Source organism: Anthonomus grandis, chromosome 3 (genome assembly GCF_022605725.1).
Source record: "Anthonomus grandis grandis chromosome 3, icAntGran1.3, whole genome shotgun sequence".
Lineage (NCBI taxonomy): Eukaryota > Metazoa > Arthropoda > Insecta > Coleoptera > Curculionidae > Anthonomus > Anthonomus grandis.
The window spans coordinates 30086096-30109827 of NC_065548.1; the positions used below are offsets into that span (position 1 = coordinate 30086096).

The 23732-nt window shown below is 30.7% G+C and overlaps 1 protein-coding gene across 1 annotated transcript in view; it reads left to right on the forward strand.

The window, feature by feature from the left end:
- LOC126734646 (glutamate receptor-interacting protein 2) overlaps positions 1 to 23732 on the forward strand; it is a 1148906-nt gene that overhangs the window by 933117 nt on the left and 192057 nt on the right. Inside the window, exons 7-9 of the mRNA XM_050438344.1 lie at positions 9309 to 9521; positions 13519 to 13670; positions 13738 to 13893. Of these exons, the coding sequence (XP_050294301.1) occupies positions 9309 to 9521; positions 13519 to 13670; positions 13738 to 13893 (521 nt within the window). The remainder of the gene's footprint in view (positions 1 to 9308; positions 9522 to 13518; positions 13671 to 13737; positions 13894 to 23732) is intronic.

The window sequence follows — 23732 nt, forward strand, 5'->3', positions numbered from 1 at the left end:
ATAACCTGATGATCAGTACTTTCATGCATATTATAATGCCAAACCTCGCCTTTAAGTAGAGTCTTATTCGACAAGATGATAAAGTCAATGAGGCTATGAAAAGCGCCAACTGAACAGGTCGGAAGAGTGATGTAGTAAATTATGATTTAGTCCTCGTGGGAAGACATAGGGTTAAAATGAAACAACCTTCTTAGGGTTAAGTAGGATCTATAATAATATTTCAAAAAGCTACATCCAAAGATCGTTGAACTTCCCGTTGACCTGGTTTATGATAATGCTTACTAGACATTATAATGTTTTGCTATACAGAATTGGTTTATGTATTATTACAATATAGTAGATTCCTATTTACACAATATTTGTTATACTGGGTGATACTATCATACTACAATGACACTTTGTTTTAAATTATATGTAAACAAAAAATTATTCAGAATATCAGTGCTACTGGATTTACGAAGAAGATTTATATTAAAGTCACCCAAGATAAGCATTTCATCTCTCAATGATATGACTTTGCCAATGGAGTTTTCAAAACAATTTATAGACTCATTCACGTTAAGTTTAGGCGGCCTGTAAATAAAACACAGATTAACTCGAATTTTTCAAATGCGACATATCACCCAAAGTTGTTCAAGAGATTCTAATTGCTCGACAATGTTCAGATTGATGTCAAATAGATGTAAACATAAAAAGTACCTAATGCTAGAACTAAATCTATTCTTAAAATTCGTTTAAAATATTTTCGTTTTTAATCCATATTGCTTTTTCGCCGTCTTCCTTACGAACAACAAATTCTATCGTTGCGATGCCATACGTATCTATAATTTTTTTCCTTGAGATTTTGGGTCATTTTGAATAGCGCATTACTTTCCTTAGTAAGTTCCTTACTGACAAAAATAGACGTGGTTTCTATTCCCAGACCCAAGTTGCGGACTGTAATTTTACCTTTTTGGTGACGGGCTTTGAGAATATGATTTTTTAGATCCTGATTGTGCAGCACAATAGTAGCCTTAATTCATAAGTGCAGTAATCTGTTCGTCGACACAAATATTATTTTTAATATTTTTAACTTGATGCACATTTAAAGCGGTTTCCAGCTTCTCAACTTTTTCTCTTAGCTGCGAATTTTTTATCTAAAAAATCTATTGAGATACAAAATTTACGCAACTCCTCTTGCAACTCCCGAATCATTAGCTTGAGTTCACCAATACCCTGATTATCATAATTAGCAATAGCAAAAGTTGTAGAATGTCCAGAAGAAATATCCCTCTTGCATTCCTCACACTCCCATAGAGATTTTTCTTGTTGCATTAGCCGCGCATCGACTTCGGAGACGTTGCCACACTCTAAGTGGTAAAATCTCTTGCAACGTCTACAGTTGAGCTTCAGTTTTTTTCCCACGTTTTTATTGCATCTCTTGCACAATTTAGTGTTAGTCATTTTATGCGATATATTAAAATAATAAAAATCAGAGATTTAAATGGACGTAACAACGTCGCAAGAAATGCTCCTGCAGCACAGATATTAGTCAAGGTACTACACAAATCGATATGAACTAAATTTATATAAAATACAAAATATAATTTTATATTAAATACAAATAAATTTGTATTTTCACTAGAGATTCTTGGATTTTATGGAAACTCACTCACCAGCCAAGTCTCAGAGCTTCTTAAAATTTGTCTATGAAAGCCAAACTTATTAGATTTTAAAGAAACATACGAAAACTAGTTTTCTAAGTAGAGCAAATTCTAAACAAAGCACATAGCTTGGAGGCGACGTTGCCAATCTTATAGTCCATTTAAATTTTTGGGGATCCGCAGTTTAATCGAACTGACCAAGCCTCTTCGTTGTAATTAAGTTAGAGCTTGGTAAGTATTTCAGTAAACTGAAAAATTAATAATTTATTTATGCTGTTTAAGTTTACTGTATTTAAGATTATTTTAGACTTTATATGATCTGTATCATATATTATATGGATATCAATGAGTTCGTACCAGAATAAACTTATCATAAATATACCTAAAGTGTATAATGTGCCCCATTTTGAATATAATTTTAGGATATTGCCCTCACTATTAATGAAAAAGCCTTGCGGTTTTCACCAGTCTGTGCCACATTTTCAAACTTTCATCAAACTTGAATTACCTTTTTTGTTTCTAAAACGTTTCACTTTTGAAGGGGATATAATATTTTAGACCTTATATATGACTACTATGATTAGATATTTCCACATAAAGTTTATTATCTTCGAAAAAAGATAGGTCTTTAGAAAAATAGGAAAGATAGGATTTTCTTGGAGATATTTTCTAAGTAAGAAAGATGTAACCTTATAGTATTAAAAATTCGAGAAAAGCCATAATAGAAGCAAAAAAAAAAAAAAATTATCAAATAAAAATTAATTTGAAAGTGGCCATTTTCAATTCTAAAATAAGTTAATAAGAATATTTGTAGAAAATAAAAAGCAAAATATTTTTAACAAAGCATACTTTAGATCCAAATACATTCAAAAAAAATCAGAGAAATATTTGAGTATTAGTGCCTATGAAGAATGTCTTCTGTAAAAGTGGTACTACTTATTTGAAAGCCCAAAATCACTAAAACTTATAGGAATATTAAAGCAAAAACTTCCATATGCATAAAAATAGTCGCATTAGAAAAAGGTTGCTTTGAATTCAAACCAATATGAATAAAAAATTTATAAATCTTTTAAATACATTTAAAAGCATTTTTGTTAATTATGTTAGCATTATTTTTGTTTTTCAAACTTTTTAAGTCTTTACCTGGTTTATTCAAAATTATTAAAACTTATATTAATGATATCAAATGTTAGTATAGAAATGGTGCAAATAGTAAATATGCTAACGGCAGCAATATAGTTGGTCGTGAGTTTGGTATGAATTGTTTAAATAAGATGCTTACCTTGTGGGCGCCAGTTTTGTCAAAGTATTTCAGTCAATCAGAAATTTTGGAGAAAGGTCGAAAGAAATATAACACTTAGTTAAACATAAAACAAGAAGTCATTTCCATATAATAGTAATAAAAATAAACAATCATTAATAAACTTTCTATTTTATACAATACATTTAAATATTATCGAATCTTTTGAAATCATATATATCGAATATAAATCATATATCGAATCTTATTAAATACAAAATATTTCTGCTAAATATCCATTTGCTAAAAGTTATATATTCATTTATAAAAAATGAAGAAATTAAATATCTTTCTTACAGGTTGTTTACAGATTTTATTTTTGTTGGAAAGTAATTAATGAAGTTAAATAACTGCTACAAATAAATGACAAGTGGCCTTGCCGCAACTGGAGACTAGTGTAAAAAGTACCAACAGTACTCCTTGCAATTCCACACCTAAGCAAGGTCACACACAAAAAGAGTCATTAGCAATAGGAAACATTCCCCACAATAGAGCTTTACCGTTGATTAACTTTTTTTACTAAGAGGCTTCACTGGCTTGATTAAGAGCACATGAGGCCTTTGGTAAGTAATAATATGGAACGGTAGGAAACCGTAGCTGGACCCTTAGAGAAACATTAGTATAGTTTCCACAGTAAATCGGGAATAAAAAGGCTTTACCTTAGGATATTAAAAGGGTCTAAGCATTATAGTTCGTGTACACGTAGCATATGCAACATCTTAAATAACGTTAAAAGGAAACTAAGTGTTACCTCAAATTGTTTCCTACTTTCGGCTTTTTACGAAGATGTTTTTAATGTCTAATGCCAATGGCATTAGTCACACGCATTTCACTTCTCGGTGTGCAATATAGTCATTGCTATATTTTAATTTTAAATTTCTAACTTTTTTCTTTTTTAATGTAGGTTGGGCCCCATAAAAGAGAAAAGAAGATTTTAAACCATTCAGCCTTCCTATTTTATAAATGTACTTCTGGAATTAAACCCCAATTACTAATGTTATTTTTTACTATATAATTTTTTTTTTAAATCTTTTCATACATTTTAGATTTGGATTTTTTTATTCTTCCAAGGCTTTATTATTCCTAAAAAACTCTACTTTTATTTTTTTATTAAAGCCTCTCTTTTTTTAGCACATGTGATTTCACCTTGATGACCTGTAGATCCAGTAGCCAGAGACAGAAATGCGATAATATTCAAGGCTTTTATAGAGACCATACCTTTCTGATCTTTTGGTTTATATATTTGGCATTTTCTGTTATCTCTTATAATTTGCGAGATATAGTGGTCATAAATGTGTGGTATTTTCACGCCTTAAATTTAAATTTCCTCTCTTTTACTGAATTCGAATACTCCCCTTTTTCTTGACATAACTCAGTCGATTATTCATATTTTGAATCGACTATTAATATTTATATCTCAAATAGTTCCAATGGCTGCGAAGGATGCAATATAGTCGCATCGTAATCGAGATGCTGGAATACATGTGATTTACGTGAATAATTAAGTGGATTTTTTTAATTTCAAAGAAAATCACTTAAATCCTGAAGATGACCAAACAAATAGTCGAATCCTTATTTAAGTAATAAGTTAAACCTAAAAAAATAACCTTTATTTATTATCACAATAGCTACATACAAAATCAAAAAAATAAGAATAATTAAATAATTTTACATATTAAATAATTTTACATACAGTTTAAATAAACCTAAAACTAAAAAACATTAAAACAACAATCAATAATTATAATACCATGTACAAAAGTTTCATTTCATTACTTTTCTATGACACATTTCAAGAACTTATTTCAAAGAATTTATTAAATTTCTTTTTAAATTTCATGTATTTTAATTATATTTACATAAAAATTTAAGAATCCAAAAAAAGCATAAAATTCTAAAAAAAATCATAAAGATAAATAAATCAATGTTTAAAATCCTAATTACTATTCTTATTTAATTAAAATCGAACTTTTAATTAAATGAAACTGAGAAAAAAATTAAACTAAAATCTAACGTAACTAAAATCGTTAATTTGTAAATCGAAATATGACCAAATAAATTTATGGTAAAAATTTCACATAATTAATTAGGTTATGCTAAAAAGTACATCGTAAAGACAAAAATAATGAATTTATTGTGTCAAAAATTCTAAAGAAATTTAGACGATAACCAAATGAATGTTAATTAATTAGTTATTAAATTTAAAAATTATAATAAAAGTAAGTTTCTAAAGTTAAAAATGTAAATAGTAAGATTTGATAAAAATTAATGACATGTAAAAATTAAAATTGAATCCTGAAATTATTAAAAATACAATAATAAAAAAATTAAACATAAAAAATTGTACGCACAAATCCAAAGAAATCCAGTAAATGAATAAATAATTTTGTCTTAATAAATTTATTAATAGATAAACCTAAAACCATTTAATATGAAAAAATTGCATATTAAACATTATCCGTAGTATCGTTTCGGAGTTTCGGAGAGATCGTTTTAGTCGTATTTATAAAAAGAAACATTTGTTATATAGAGTGCTTTCATTTAAAAACGAAACGTCAATTTAGATATACAGAGGAACGTTTAATTTTATATTTGACAAGTTCCGTCTATTCAACAGTGTCAAAAAAACTGTGGTTGACATACCAGCGAATAGTGACCAAAAATTTCTAAGAATAATGGATATTTTATCGACCTCAAAGTACAAACGTCAAATGGCCCCACTAAGTGTGATACATCATTTTAAAGGGCATACATTATCCTATCTAACCAAACCAAAAGCACCAAAATCGCTTAACGTTTAAGGAAATAGTAAGCAAAAACTTGTGGTAATGGAATAAATTTTATCAACTTAAACTTTGGTAGGTCAAATAGTTGGCATGGCAAACAATTTTCCATCTTACTTCGCCAAAAAAAATTATACAAGTTAAAGTTATAATGCATGGTAATAAACAGTTCATTCAGTCCAAATATTTTATTCAATATGCATTTATTATTTAGGAGAAAATAACTAATGCTAAACTTCTAATATACAGGGTGTGCCAACAAGGTGTACGGCTAAGATAGCGCCTTAACTATACGAGGTAGAGCAAAAAGTTCTACAGCAAAGTTGTAGGGTTGACAAAACCTACGAACTAAAAATATTTTTATGTATACTGGGTGTGTCACAAAAAAGTTACTCTAAAATATGATTTTTTCTTAAATAGTACGCCCTGTATATTATGGTACTAAAATATGAGGCAATAAGAGTACTTTACTTTGGTATAACGTTTTTAAAATTTGCATGCGGCGTTGCAACGTAATTAATTTTCTTATGTTATTTTTTACCTTTTAGAGGGTTCGTTTAAAAAATCATAATTAACTTAAAATTTATTCTGCGCCTATGAAACTTGTACCACAGTTAGTCTAGGGTACCTCGTTTAGGCCGACTATGATACTAGACATTCTTTACTCTTTTTGCCTCATATTTTAGTACCATATTATATAGGGCGTACCAATAAAAAAATCATATTTTATAGTAACTTTTTTGTGACACACCCCGTATACATAAAAATATTTTTAGTTCGTAGGTTTTTGTCAACCCTACAACTTTGCTGTAGAACTTTTTGCTCTACCTCGTATAGTTAAGGCGCTATCTTAGCCGTACACCTTGTTGGCACACCCTGTATGCAGTTAACGGCAAAAATTTGAAACAAATTTAATAAAAAATAAATGAGAGCGTGTTCGAAAAAACGCTCGCATACGTCGATTAATATTTTTGGTTGCGCATTTTTTGCGACAAGAATTTTGTATACAGGATGACTCTTGTAACCGTAGTTAATATCTATAATTAACTTTATTATTTTAAATGGAACACCCTGCATGTTATTACATTTTTGGATTCTACACAAAATTGGAAACATTTTGATGTATCACATGCCATACCTTTATTCAACTGTTTCTATAAGATACACGATTTGGAAAATTGGTACTTTTATGATATCAGAAGCCTCTAAAATTTATTCTACTAAAAATAGAAAAAAAAAATTATTTTTTCTATTCTTACTTTTTAATTCCTTTTTTTCTCAAAACATAAAAAATATAATACTCTTTCCTCATAAAACTAACTCTCTATAAACTCCTCTTCTTATTTTATTTTTATTATGTACTAGTCTCTCTAATCTTATTATATTACTACTCTCTATGGCTTCAGCTTTGGTGTGTAGTATGCTGGCAACCAGTAATACAGTAAGCTTAGTTATTTATTTTATACTAAATGATTAAATAAATGTTAAAAATTTAAAGCTTATTATTTTAATAAGCAACCCATAAAAGTGAAAACACTACAAACTCACTGGTATTTTTTTTTTGTTTTTAAATAAGGCATACCTCTACCTCCACATTATCTTTTAGTGATATCTAGTCATTATCCCACTTGATTTTTTTTTATATTTTTTGTTAGTACGACATCAGTTAGTCCTGTTTCAGCCATAACTTCTCATTTTAACATATTTAATTCCTGAAACTGATCTTTTACTGTAGTTAAGTTTTAATGAGCCACAAATAAGTAATATTTGTTCAGCTCGTTTTTTATTAGTAGTTCATTGCACTTGACTAATAAGATTTAAACAGTTCGAAAATATTTAAGATCATTAGTTAGATTGTTTGAGTAGACTTTTGGCTTGAGTATTGGCTCCCTAGAGTCTTAGTGCTGATTTTGACAAGTTATAAACTTTAAATTACCATGACTGTTTACATTTCATCAAAATATATTGAATTTATCTAGATCGATATCTAACTGGTAATTTTTTTGTAATTTGGAATCTCATTTTATTCACTATATGCCAGTGTTCTTTTGATGAATTTTTGGATTATAAGTGAGTTACGTAACAACACTGCCAATATATTTTAACTATGTGTAATTTTAGAATAATAAATTCGTCGATTTTTCACAATTACATTTTCAGTGTAGACAATAATTACAAAAATATTATAAAACTTAAATAATACAAATTATAATTATGTGATCGTACTTCTTTTAAAGCCAGTAAAACTGTTAATGGAAATTACGAGCAAATCTTAATTTCTAAACAATAAAGCAATAATGTTCTAAAAAATCAACCTACAGGCTGTAGAGAGTGTGTTAATAAGTCCGCAGAGTACTTTATTATTTTAAAAATATCTGTCCGTAACGTGGATGATGTAATGAGAACATCACTGCCTTTAGGCCTCAGTTGGCCACTTGTGCGTCTCATCATCCAGCCCAATAAATGCAGGTGACCACTCTCCCTGAGGGGAGATTCCTTAATTTTCCCAAGGATCCCGGGAATACTTCTGCGTCTCGACGAAAGCATGGTGGGTTTGTGCGTTCAAGACTCAATTTAAATAAATGGCTACTTAATTGAAAGTCACTATTATGGATAGTGACCATTACCAGGCGTAGTTTTTTTCTGGTCCGAGACATTTTTTTGTAAATCGCCTTTAATTTAGCTGACAAGTAGTAGTAGTAGTAGTAAGGGTGGGGGAGCTAGAGCTCGGTAAGGGTGCGGTGGTATTTTTACACTAGCCCTGACACAACTCATGGTCTAGATAGCACAAAAACTACCTGTCTGCAGTCTATATGAGTAAGCACTGTTTTATCAAGATTCCTGATAGTTTAAGTGTCGGTAGAGATATAAGTTTTCTTTTTCTAAAAATAACATCTTATGACTCTTTTTGGGGTTAATGGATATAGAGTAATGCGCGTGCATTTGTTTATTAATTAAAGAGTCGGTTGTATATATTCGTAGAGCACGCACTAGAAGTTGGCCGTTTGCAGATAAACTAAGTCAGCTGCATAACTTATTGTGTAGTTCAATGATTATTTAGACAGATAATGTAATAATAAGAGCAGGGCAGATAAGACCCCACCGATAATCCATATTGTTTGTCCACAAAGAGAGAGATTCTGTTTTTAAAAATTACGTAACTTTGGCTGTACAAAAATACACCTTATATACTACTTTTGTTTAATTTTTTATAGCACGTGTTTTTGTTTAAGTTAAGCTGTCCTTATAATATCTAACATAAATCGTAGAACCAATATTAAGACTCTACATCTTGTGATATAAGAAAGATGCATGTAAGTCTTAAATCTTTATTTTATATTATTTATATTAAAAAAAGACATGGAACAATGCGTATAATTCAAAAATGTTTTAAATTTAACAATGTACCTTTGTCGTACCTGTTTTCTTAAAAGTATTATTTTTATTACAAAGTAGGAGTTCGTTAATGACAAATATTATTAGGATAATAAACTATTGCATGCAATCGTTGATTCACCTGTATATATTTTTCTACATCATAAAAATTTATATATATTGTTTACATGTAAATTTTCCTTTCAGGAGTGGTCTAATCCGAGTAGGTGATCGACTTTTAAAGATAGACAGGTATTCTTTAGTAAACAAAACCCTAATGGAAGCCCAGCAAATCTTGAGGGACACGGCAGGCTGTAATCCACACAGTATCACGTTATCAACTTTAACAATAGAATACGATGTCAGTGTAATGGAGTCTGTGAAATACGCTAACGGACCCCTTTTGGTGGAAATCGATAGGTAGGTTTAACTATTCTTTACGAATCGTATTTTGAAATAGCTTAGATATAAAAATAATAAGCTATAAATAAATCTTAGCTTTTGCATTTCCATAAAAATAGCTTATAAATGAAACTAATTACTTTTTGGTTTTTTAATTATAAAAAGTAACTCCCAATACTAAAAGTATATCTCTTTTGGAACTGACAATAAAAAGTTCCTCTTTTATTTCAGCTTTAAGCTAAATCAATAAAATGACATTGTGAAATTGGAACGCTTCCAATGTACTTAAAAAATAAAAAATAGCATAACAGGCATTAAATACTACGGCGCTTTCATCGACAAAACTCGGAGATTAGTATTGACGAATGAGAAAGCATAATTTGAACTAGTGTTTATCTACCTTGATTTTTTAGATGTGAGCATCGAATTGTCAATTATACCTTTTCAAACTGTGATGTGTGACTATTGATACAGCTTTTTACGATTTTTACTAATAAATCAATATATTTATTTAAATATAGAGGTGGCTACAATATTGATATGTATATGGGGAAACAATATTTTGGGAAAGTCGTTGACATAGAAAAACAAGCTTCGTCTAAAATATATAAAAATATGGTGTCTAGATATAGTGAATCTTCAAAATAAGAAACAGAGCATTGTTTTCATAATTACTAACGTGTTTTAGTTTTCATAATTTATTACAAATGAAGTACATTCTGTTCTTTAGAATATAAAAACGAAAGTGATAGATGAAACGGATGGGCTTGGTATATTTAAGCTATTTATTGGCTATTGGCAGCAGCTGATCAGGACAATACTGCACTTCTGGATTATTAGTTACTATATGATATAAATAAATAAATAAATAAATAAAAATGCCTTTATATTACGGAAATAAAAAAGTTACAATAACAATTATAAATGCGGCGAAATCTAGCCTATGGCTACTCTATCTAAGCGCACACTTAACAATTGTACTTCAAAATAATATACACATCAATATATACATATATTAGTGCCTTGATTTTGAAAACAGTGCATGGTATATAACTCAGATACTGATACTGACCACAAATTCAGAAGAAATAAAACCTTATGAACTAAATGAAATACTAAGCAGCAGATTTTGATAACATCCCCTTTCAGATATTTTGCTTTTAAAACAACGCTACTACTATTGCCCTTGATTACTAACTACCCTTGCAAAAAAAATATTTCCTTTAGTAATAATTTCTAATGTTATATTTTTATAACAAGTGCACTGTGACAAATATCTATTTACCTTTTTCAAAAACAGTAAAAATCCTAGTCGAACTAGGCTAAAAAAAGTATGTTCATTCGTATACTTCATTGCCTTGCAAAGGGCTTTTAGTATCGTAGCCCATATAATATCTTGTTAAACAAGCAGCTCAAAATTGTTATCTGTGATAAACTGCATGAATTCCTTTAAACCTACCTTAATAATAAAACACAAGATACGTTAATGCTGTTAATATTGATAATATAAAAAATGGATGTGAACTCCTCAAGAATCAATACTGCTTTAACGGTTGTACTAGTGCTAGTTCAAGTACAATTATAATCATGGTATTATCCCTACGTCTTGCTAGCCTTTAAACTTTCCACATTTGCGGATGACCCAGCAAAAGTCCATAGTGGCAGAAACCTTAATTATTAGGCATTGAATAATAAATAAATAGATTCAAAAACAACGCAGAAAGTATTTGAGTTGGTTTAAAAATATCAATGCCTGACTGGCTAGTAATTTGCAATATCTTTTGACAGATTTTACCTATTAAATTTTAAAGTTAAAAATATGGCTAATAATATGATACCTCTAAATTCCCACCGACATAATATTTCGGATACTGGATATGTTAGTTGGGTATGTGGATTTTGTAAGGCTGAAGTCTCAACAATATCTACAATTAAGAAATGAGGAGCACTCACCAAAAAAAACAAACAATTAGGATAAATTGATGAATATTAATGACTCATTCATTTACATCAGCTTTATTCAGTTCTTAAGAACTAGTTAGTTTCTGTAGAAATGATTCAACTTCAATCTCTTGAATAGTATAAGTCATTTTAATCTATAAATAATAAATGAAAATGTAGCACAAATTAATTTCTATACTGTTCAGTTCACCGATATCACAAGCTGAGTGATACATAAATAGCAACTTTATACAAAACATGGTGCATTAACATGTCAGAGTACTGCGGTAACGATACCTGGCATATGTATCATAAGATTTACAAAGTGCAATAAAAAACAAATTTGTTAAATATTGAGTTACTTAAAAATTCGCCACATAGCAGCATCGACGGGGGGTAGCAGGACATGCATCTATCACCAAACTAGTAGAAAAGAAAAGCGAAAAAAGAAAGAAATGCCAATTCTGTGCCCCTCAATGCAAAGCCAGAGGACACGTGTGTGTGGTGAGGAGGTTCGTTTGAGGTTGGCATAGCAAGCAGGGAAGAATGGCCTAATATATAGGGTCGATCTCGAAAGGAGTTGCAAATATAGTATACAGCCGGTTCGAAAATGGCCCACACAGGGCTATCAGAAGCTGCAGTGTATCGTAGATTTGATACCTATCGAGGACACGCTTTCTCGCTTGGAAGACATTCGTCGGTCTTTCAAGCCGAAGTGTTCGCCATTCTCGAGGTGGCTACCAGGGAAGAAACCAAAGAGGGGCCCGGAGACTGAAATAATCATTTACTCCTACAACCAGTCTACGTTAAAAGCTAGCCAGGCACCTAGGACCAGCTGGTTCAAGAGCGCAGGGATGCGCTGGACATATTGGATAGGAGGAAGATGGTTCGAGTGTGTTGGGTTCCCAGACAGAGCGGAGTGGAAGGCAATCAGCAGGCGGACAAGTTCTCGAGGCTCGGATCAGCTCTTTCACCGATTAGCCTCGAATACTACCTTGGACTAAGTAAAAGACACATTTTCCATATCCTAGACAACTGGGCATGGGATAAGACCAGGAAAAACTGGAATAGTAACAATGGTTGCCGGCAGGGCATAGAACTTCTAATCCAACTAAAGCTAGAATAGCGTGGCTGCTGTTCCCACACAGAGGGATTATAGCAGACATGACCGGACTCTTAACAGGTCACTGCACACTCAAGCGACATCTGCAGATCTTAGGCATGGTGCCCAGCCCGCTGTACCCTAGGTCTGGCGGAGGAAACGGCATATCATTTTAATGGAAAATGCGAAGGACGGGCTAGGATAAGGCGACATACCATGGGTGCTCCATTCTTGCCACGAGAGGAACTAGAGAGCATTAACTAGAAAGGCCTGCTCTCCTTCGTGATGAGGACGGGTCGCCTGCTTAGGGAGACTATAAAGAGTGGTCAGCGGAGATGACGGGGTTTCAGGCGAAAAGGAACTTTTAGGCCTACCCGCCAGACTCATTGTCCCCCCACCATTACTACTACTACTTTCTACTCACTGTCGCCCCACTATTACTACTACTACTACTACTACTTAAAAAGTCAAAGTGGGCTGAGTTTTACTTTCCTACATAACACCGCCAACAAAATTAAACCATAATTATTTTAATAAAAAAAATTATTTATTTTCTCAGGTAGATTTCTCTTAAAAACTAAAATATTACCAAACAGCTTTTTTAAGATTTTGACAGGCTGGTATATTAAGAGATCTGAAAATAACTTGCTATTTTCAGATCTCTTAATATACCAGCCTGTCAAAAAACTTGTGCGCTGTAATCAGAATAAAAAAAAACCTTTAAAATAGGTGGTACATCGTTCGATCTACTTTTTTGTGTAGGTATTACCTCCGAATAGTAGTCACATGCTATATCCTCAAAACCAAAAATCAATTAGTAAGAATTTGGTTTTTTTTTTGATATTTTGTCAAAAAATTTGAAGAAAGATTTTTTTTTCTACGCCAATCTGTATATCTAGAAAAAGGACAAATTCTATATTGGTGAAAAATAAAATATTTAATAAATATTATAGCATTCTTTTCATTCTTTAGGCAAGCTGAAGAGGAATTTGGATTGGTTCTAAGCAACTCCAATTCACTGCTAGATTCAGAATCATCACAAAACGATATAATGACTGTCGGCTATTATATAGAAAGGGTGATTCCTGCCAGTACCGCAGATAGATGTGGCGCTTTATCGATAGGTATTTTTTTATGACTTTTTTTAAATACATAAAAATACAAATTAATAATAATTTCTCTTTATTTTAGGAGATCAATTACTGGCAATCGATAACTTATTGCTTGAGAACTTTAGCGGAAGCCCAAGTGATGCTGAGAAGCTTCTTAGACGGGCCACGAAACTGCAGGTACTTCCATTCTCGGTTATACAAAGGGCGCAAAGTAGAAGCCAATATGGAGTCAGCGGTAAGTAGTTTATTGTGTTGTAGTTATGTTAATTGATTTTTATTAGTTTGTATATAATACGTCATGAATGATATTAGTGAATATATGGAAATCTCGAATATTACCAAAACATAAGAAACAGTCAAACTTTTTTTGTGTGTTCTTATCTGAGAAAAAGAAAACTTGAAATAATTATGTTATTCATATAACTAGATTAATAGGTATTTTTTACATGTTTACAATTTCAAAATTCCATCAGTTATTTTTCACCTAAATTTTGTGAAACCATCAGCGTTTTTAATAATCATCGTTTATTACATTTATATGATCTTTAAATATCTAAGAGTCTGTTTCTATGATAACTATAACCTCATTTACCAATCCAAGTGTTCTACTTACGAAAAAATAAACTAGTACTTAATGTAGTGTAAAATATAAGATCTACTTATCCCTTTTTAATTTTATTCCTATTTTACTATTTGTATACTGTGCTAGGAAGAAAAGTGACTTTTTTGTTTCACGCAGTGATTTTGTCTTTTCTCACGCATTCAAAGATATTCGTTAACCTATATTTTTAAATCGTTTCACTCTGTCGCGATCTTAGATTATTTTCCAGTATATCTATTAAGGTTTACAATACTTTAAATTAAAGCAGTTTAGTAAATTTATTACAAAAAAAATAATAAATATGTAAAGTTTAAACTTTTTAATAAAAATTATCTACAACTTTGACTCTGCCTAGCTTTTTTGATGCTTCCTTTCTTTTAAATTAATAAAAAACATATTTAGATATGTTAATATTTCAAGAGCTAATCTTGTCTGTACCTAAGCTTTGCATGCAACAAAAACTCAAGTAGTGTAGTTTAATTTTTAGTTAAGGCTAATTTTAGCTTTAGTTTGGTCAAGTTAAAAAATTTGATTTGGTTTATTATATTATTATTTAAATAAATATTAGTTTAGAAATTATTATCTTATATACTTACCTAACTATTATGAAAGAATAAAAAGATATACTTATTTACGTATTTAGAATATTTATGAATTTAAATTTTTAACAATATCAAGTATCTATGCATTTATTTTCATTTAGCGTTACACATATAGTTTCCTTTAGTTTGCGTCAATTTGAGATGTCTTCTTTAAGTTAAATTTACGATTATTTAGCTTTGTTTATAATTATTGTCAAATACTACTTATTTATCAATATTTTAAGCTAAACAATTTATCAAAGTAAATTTAAAGTCTTTTATTGTGTATTTTGGAAGCGTCAGAAAAATGCAAAAAAAGTATTATTGGTAAATTTAATTTTATTCTACTTACCTTAATAACGGTACTAAATTAAAGTTCCTAAGCACTAATTTAAGTTACGATTTTTTGTTCAATAATTTATTTAATAAAAAATCTTGTGTGTGCTTCTTTTTTTTATTTAAAAAAAATAGACTTAGAATATTAAAAATTTGAAAGAAGCTCAGAGGTCGATAGATTAAAAGAAACCTTAGTTCTAGCTTAGAAAAGTATCTTTTAAAGTTTGAGTTCTTAATCCTCTAAATACGTACATAAGTTTATTTTCTCATTTTTATTAAAAATTAAGTATATGACATAGTATTTTCCAAATTTAAAACAACATAGATTTTAATTGTGAACATAATTTGTTTTTTACCTAAGACTAAAAATGTTCAATTTATGTTTAAATTTTTCTTTAAAACTCCATACTTATATGAATTAAATTCTCTAATATATTGACTAACAAACCAGGTTTAAACTCTGCCATCCTGCGGTTGGTTGATTATTTTTTTAAATTTTATATGTAGATATGTAGCAATGACTTTCGGCGTTTGCAGTGGTCGTCCATTAGGAGTCTTTAACAGAATTAAATTTTTCGATCGAACCTATTAAATCTAATTAGATATGTACTGGATTATATTTAATAATAGTTCTTATTTAGAAGATACCAAAAAAACTCCCAATTCTCGATCATTGCGATCCCAAACTATACAGGGTGTTTCCTAACTACGGTACGAAACTATACAGGGTGAATCGTTAGGTTGTTTTATGAAAAAAAGTTCCTATGAACGTATGTCGGGAGTTGCTTTGTTTCTGAGATACAGGGCGATGAAGGTTCAAAAAAATAACGGTATTTTAAAAATACTATAACTATCCTTAAACCGATTTGGTTGAAATTTGGTGCAGTTATTTGAGGTTATAAGACGCTTATTTAGCTGTAACTAGATTAAAATTATTAGGTCCCCACATGCTTATTGTTGAGAAAAAAACAAGGCCAATAATTAATTGTTTTGCAGCTTTTTATTTATTTTTGTATTTAAGCAACTAAAAATACAACTTTTTCGTATCTTATCTTATTATCTTCATATCTGGCTTTGTTTTCGAGAAAAAAAAATTTATAGTATCTTTAACTCATTCTAAAAATTATCCATGGACGACAACATGAAATAAAAACCAATTAATTCGATAAACAATTTCGACCTTAAAGTACATGAGCAAAATGTCCACCCTCCAATGCACGACTTTTTGGTCTCTTGTGGCTTGTTTACTATGATAATAAACATTCAACTTACATTTTTACTACGATTTCTACGACTTTCAACTACGATTTTTATTATAAGATTTTTGAAATACAACAAAATAACAAATACATTGCTTCTTATGACAAATAATTGGCAAGTCCATTCAAGTACCTCCTTTGTACCTACCTGCTTTAGAGACCAGCTGACAGTGATAGAATTGCTATAAGTAAAATTCAGCTGTTAATTAGCAGTGATTCATTTATTCATTCATTCATTCATTACTCCGTCATGAATAATTTGACTAACCGTGAAATGACCGACATGCATTTTATTTATGGATTAGCAAATTGAAATGCGGAAGAAGCACGAAGAATTTACCAGGACAGATATCCTAACAGAGTAATTCCATGTGCAAAAACATTTAGAAAACTACATGCAAGATTATGTGAAACTGGGAGTTTTAATAAAAATATGGGTGGTGGAAGACCAGAAACTATAACAACGCCTGAACTGGAAGAAGCTATACTTGATGCGATAGAAGAAGATCCTTCCAATAGTGTCAGGAAGATTGCACTGCAGCCTGAAGTCAGTTCAAAAACCGTTTGGAAAGTTCTAAAAAGAAACCTCCTGCATCCATATCACATACAGCGTGTACAAGCTCTACTGCCTCGGGATTTTCATCCAAGAGTAATGTTTTGCAGCTGGTTGATTCATACGATGGCACACAATAATAATTTCCTACCAAATATTTTATTTACGGACGAGGCAAATTTTTCAAGAGATACTATTATGAACTTCCGCAATGATCATTTTTGCGCCGACAAAAATCCCCACGTTATAAGAGAAACTCATTTTCAGCAACGATTTTCGCTGAACGTTTGGATAGGAATTATTGGTGACTACCTAATTGGCCCATTTTTTTTACCGGCAAGATTAACAGGTGAATCCTACACGGATTTCTTGCAACACCATTTACCCATTTTATTAGAAGATTTAGATGACATTACCCCTACAAGTAAGAGTCAACATGTGGTTTATGCACGACGGGGCTCCAGCTCTCATTTCAGTGTTCTTGCTCGTCAGCATCTCGACGTCATCTACCCTAATTCCTGGATTGGACGTGCAGGACCTCAAAATTGGCCGGCTCGCAGTCCTGATATGAATCCCCTGGATTACTATTTATGGGGCCGTCTGAAGGCTCTTGTTTATAAAACTCCTGTTCTAGATGTGAATGACTTGAGGAATCGGATAATTGTCAATTGCAATATCATAAGGGATACTTCAGGTATTTTTGAGCGTGTCGGACACTCCATGAAAAATCGTTTGCAGTCGTGTATTTTATCAGAAGGTGGGCATTTTGCTCATTTACTTAAAGGTCGAAATTGTTTATCGAATTAATTGGTTTTTATTTCATGTTGTCGTCCATGGATAATTTTTAGAATGAGTTAAAGATACTTTAAATTTTTTTTTCGAAAACAAAGCAAGATATGAAGATAATATAAGATACGAAAAAGTTGTATTTTTAGTTGCTTAAATACAAAAATAAATAAAAAGCTGCAAAACAATTACTGGCCTTGCTTTTTTCTCAACAATAAGCATGTGGTGCCCACTGACACGCCACTGGACCTAATAATTTTAATCTTGTTACAGCTAAATAAGCGTCTTATAACTTCAAATAGTTGCACCAAATTTCAACCAAATCGGTTTAAGGATAGTTATAGTATTTTTAAAATACCGTTATTTTTTTGAACCTTCATCTCCCTGTATCTCAGAAACAAAGCAACTCCTGACATACGTTCATAGGAACTTTTTTTCATAAAACGACCTAACGATTCACCCTGTATAGTTTCTTACCGTAGTTAGGAAACATCCTGTATATTACAAAGCTAGAAGTATGCAATAATAATTATTTTTAGTAAAACTTAAAACAAAAATTCAATCGGTCGGTCATTTATAATACAATAATATTCAAATAATTAATCTGGAACAAATTTAAACCTTCTATGCTTTGAAATATAATTTAAAATTCTATGTTGTTTGAGATAAAGCTGAAGATGGATTTGTACTAACATTTTCTTACACAAATCTTCGATTAGATAATATGTTAGTTTACCTGCAAAAATCGATAAATTTATATTTAGGAAATTGGTGTTAGGAACAAGTCCCCTTGCTCTTAAGCTAAACTATAAAAGACATTATTGATATAGCAATCCAAGTTTGTTTTAAAACTAAAACAATTGGATCATGTATGATCACTTTGATACCGAGAAATTTGAACTTGATAAACGTGACCAATACATTATTATTGCAACAAAAAACAAAACTAAAAATATTCAAAATATAAGCAATAACTAGCAGATTATATTGGAACTTGGAAGCTTAAAGCACAGACAAAATCATGAATCTATTAATAATTAATAAATATTACCTTTAGCACCGGTATTGCTTTAAATGAGTTTTATTCTGTTCCTTTTTTTGATTAGATTAGTGATCATAACCTAATTTAGCAAATTTTAAATTTACCTGTAAAAACCAGAATCAAAAATAAAAAAACATTTAGAAATTATAGCTATTATAATTTTACTCAGTTCGATCAAGAAGCCTCATCTCTTAATTGGGATATTTATATTCCTAGTGATGTTAACACCAAAGCTGAAATTTTAACAAAAAACATTTTATATTTAATGGATAAATTTGCTCCTTTATAGAACAAAAATCTTCGGTATTGGCCATTTATACCCTAGATAACCCCTAACATAAAAATAGTAATAAACTTAAAAGGAACTTGGAAGCTTAAAGCACAGACAAAATCATGAATCTATAAATAATTAATAAATATTACCTTTAGCACCGGTATTGCTTTAAATGAGTTTTATTCTGTTCCTTTTTTTGATTAGATTAGTGATCATAACCTAATTTAGCAAATTTTAAATTTACCTGTAAAAACCAGAATCAAAAATAAAAAAAACATTTAGAAATTATAGCTATTATAATTTTACCCAGTTCGATCAAGAAGCCTCATCTCTTAATTGGGATATTTATATTCCTAGTGATGTTAACACCAAAGCTGAAATTTTAACAAAAAACATTTTATATTTAATGGATAAATTTGCTCCTTTATAGAACAAAAATCTTCGGTATTGGCCATTTATACCCTAGATAACCCCTAACATAAAAATAGTAATAAACTTAAGAAATAAAGCAAAATTAACCGCCGTAAATTTACAGTACTATAGGGCTTTGAGAAACTTTACAAAACATGCGATTATACGAGAAAAAATAACTTATTTTAAATAATTTCCCGAAACAATGGGCAAAGAGCTCTGGGAAGCCGCTACGCAACTGAACATAATACGAAATCAAAATAATTTTATTCCAAATGATTTATTCGATTCTAGAAAGCTTAACTAGCATTTTAGAGAGTATAACCATAAAAACAATACCGTTTCATATGATTAAATTAACTTCTATAACTAAACACAATATAACATTTATTCATCAACTGTTGAACCATTATTTAATAAAAAAATATATTATTCAAATAAACAGTAAGGCTCTAGGGGAAGATCAGTTGTCAATAATAAATATAAAATTATGCATACTTTTTGTATGCATCATTTAATACATTTAACACTTATCTGTTGAAAAAAGTATTCCTGGAATGATTGCGCTTTATTACTATTCTTTCGGCTCTGTCAAAAATTCTAAAAAAACATATGTACTGTTAGATTTCTAAGTATAGAAATTCATTTAAAATTATTCCTAATTATCAGTATGGTTTTCGCAAACATTATAGAGATAACATTACTAGCCTTATTGGATTTTAGTAAGGCGTTTGAAACTATAAGTAAAACTATAAAGCTAAATTAAAAAACCTTGGTTTTCGTATTAAATCATTATTATTCGAATGTCGGACTACTTAACAAATCGAATGTGAATAGTGTCCCTATTTTAAAATATGGTAACCCAGAAAAGCACTGAGGTTCCTCAAGGATCCATAATTGAACCCCTTTTATTTTCTACGTATATTGCAAATAAATCGATAGTATCGGTAAAAATTAACACAGGATAATGTTGAACTACTATTTATCTCATGTAACCCCTTATAGTTAATTTTAAGATTCTTAATTGCTACTATTTATATTCCACCACAAATGAATTATTTCATAGGATACATTGTAAATCAGTGAAAAATATACTTCAAAGGTATCCATCACAAAATATCTACATATATCTTAGGTGCTCATTGGGGTGATGTTGAATATGGCTTACAGGTTGAGTGTCCGAAAGCGTCTAATCCAGTGCTATTAGTGCATTATTTTAGATTTTTAGAGCTACTTTAGTTAAATGGTTATAAATGCTAAGTATTATTTAAAAGAAAGAGTTCTAGACAATTTCTTATTTTGTGATTTTTACTATGTTTTTAAACATTCAAACTATGTAGGTCTTAACAATTTTTTAGGTGGCAATATCTTTTAGCGATATTGAGTTTAATTTGAATTGTTTATATAATATATTGGAAATAAGAATTGCTCTCTATGTCTCTCTCAAGAAGTTTTGCAGTAGCACCTATCCTAATTTTTCTTCTGAATTGAGATGCTTATCTTTCAAAACGAGAAAGTTGCATAAAAAATACATACGATGTGGGTCATATTTAGATTATATTGAGTTTTGTAAGTTGAGATCCGAGTGTAAAAGAAAGAAAGAGAGAAGTTTGCTGGTCCCAATCTAGGTTCAATATTGATTTAGAGTTAAAAAATAATCCTAAATATTTTTAGAAACATGTTCAAGTCTTAAAATCTACTCAGAATCTTCCTCGCTGCTTGTTTTATAATGAAGAATCTGCAAAGAAGGGACAATCTATTGTTAATTTGTTTAAAAGTTACTTTGCAACTGTCTATATAAGGAGCAGCAATGGGAATTTTGAAATGAATGTCAATGCATCAACAAGTAATCTTTCTCAAAATTTAAATTTTGCATTAATTTTAATAACGTATAATAAGGGTTTAGGACATTTTCAATACGATTTGCCTAATAGATATACTTTGTGTCTCGATTGGATACCAAACGTGCTTCTCAAAAAGTGTAATTGCACAATAATTGTTAAACCTCTTCACATTTTGTTTAATATGTCATTGAAAACTTCTGTATTTCCCAATAGATGGAGGTATAGTTTTGTAATGCCTGTTTTTGAGAATGGGGAAAGGAGTAAGGTCAGATACTACAAAAGCATCTGCTTTCAGTTTTCATTTTCCAAACTCTTTGAAAGCTTGGTAAGTTATCAATGGGCCGAAATTTAGTCAATATGCATCAGTGTGGCTTTCTTTCTGGTCGATGGGCAGTCGCAAATTTGTTGTGGTATCAAAAAAGGTATAATTAATGCTTTGGAAGACTTTAAACAGGCTGACTTAATCTATATAGTCTTTTCAAAGGCGTTCGATCGAGTTGATCATAGTGTTATTTTGATTAGGTTGTTTTATTTGGGTTTTGGTGCGGCTACTCTTGACTGGATTGCTAGTTTTATAGTGGGTCATCATCAGAGGGTGAAACTAGGTTATTTTTTTTATCTGCAGCAATTTTTGTTACCTCAGAGGTACGTCCAAGAGGACATTGTTCTCCAACTTTCTTTAATTTATTTGCAAATACTATCTTATATAACAGTTTTGCGTTGGCTTTCGCTAATGACTTTAAAAATAATTTACTGTGAGGGGGATCAGACACCTTTGCAGGAAGACTTAGATCGACTTGTCGACTGGTATAAGGATAGTAAGCTTAGTCTAAATGTGTCAAGGTACTGTTTCAGCACATCGTTTGGTCACCTGATCAGGCAGTACACAACTTAACTATGGAACAAGAGCATACATTATTAGGATTTTGCGCATTTATGGGTTTGTTTATTGCTGATTATAATTATGCATTAATGCAGAGAGTCGTTTACATCTGGTTACGTTAGAAGGTAGGCGGAATATGTCGGGCATGATATTTCTATATACGATAATGAATGGTTACAGAGATTGTAGCAGCTTGTTGGAGTGCATAAGCTTAAACTTACCAATTAGGATTTGAAGGGGCGCTTTTTAATCTTTTCATATTCCGTGTCACCAACATGGTCAAAATTCTCCTGTAGAGTGTTACTATAAACTCATAAATAGTTGCAACATAAAAGTGCTTGGCCTGTCGGTAAATTTATTTAAGGTAAATTTAAAGTAAATAAGTAAATTATTAAAAAAGATTTTCGGTTAATTTATTTATTTAAGCGATTGGCCAATTCTGCTATTTAGTTTTAATGTTTGAATCTTTTAAGTTTATATGTATCTCGATTTATATATAACATATTTTTGATTTGTGTTTATTATACTACAGAGGATTAGTTTTGGGCTCTTTAGATTACTACCTATGATCCTTATTTTGGATAACTTTAAGTTAGTTTGTAGATTGCGGTTATTATATTGTTAGCTTATGTAATGGGGTAGCCCGTCATTAATAAATAAATAAATTATTTGCGATATTTTTTTAAATAATTTCTGACCTCCTGCTGTAGAACTAAAAATTTATTGTTTCTTTCTTTATTTTTTCTTTTTTTATTTGTTTTAATTTTAACCTAATGTAATCTTTTGTTGTAAATGTTTATATTTTGTGTTTATTAATTGAAATTAGGATACGTGGATCAGTGCAACATATCAATATGTTGCACTAATATGGGTGCAACACAAGGGAGTGCCTTATGTCATCAGTTTCATATAAATGCTGTACTGTTCGCGTTCATCACTAATCAAATTTTTATTATTTAGTTAAACTCTAAGATTGTAATTATATATAAGATAAATAAAATGTTTTGAATTTGAATTTGAATTTTGAACTAGTGTGTTTCACATCCTTATATACGTAACACTTAAGTTTAGTGTTACGTTAGTAGTGTAAGTAGTACCAAAATAATCATTTACTTCGACAACGAGCTGCCATGAAGGTCATCCAAGCACCCAGAACGAGTTACAAATTGGTTTAAGAGTACAGGGATGCGCTGAATACGTTGCAGGTGGGTAGGAGGAAGACGGGTTTTAGAACACAGCGAAATGGAGGACAATAAGCAGGCGGACAAATTCTCCAGGCCCGGATTATCTCTTCCACCCATCAGGTCTGAGCCCTACCTTGGACTAAGTAAGTGACACATTTCCCACATCCTGGCAACTGGGCATAGAAAAAAAATTAAAGAAAATTGGTGTAGCATATGTGGCAGTTGTCGACAGGCGATACAACTGCTGACAAATCCAACTAAAGCTACGATAGCATGGCTGCTGTGCCAGCATACAGCAGACCTGACTGGGGTCTTAACTG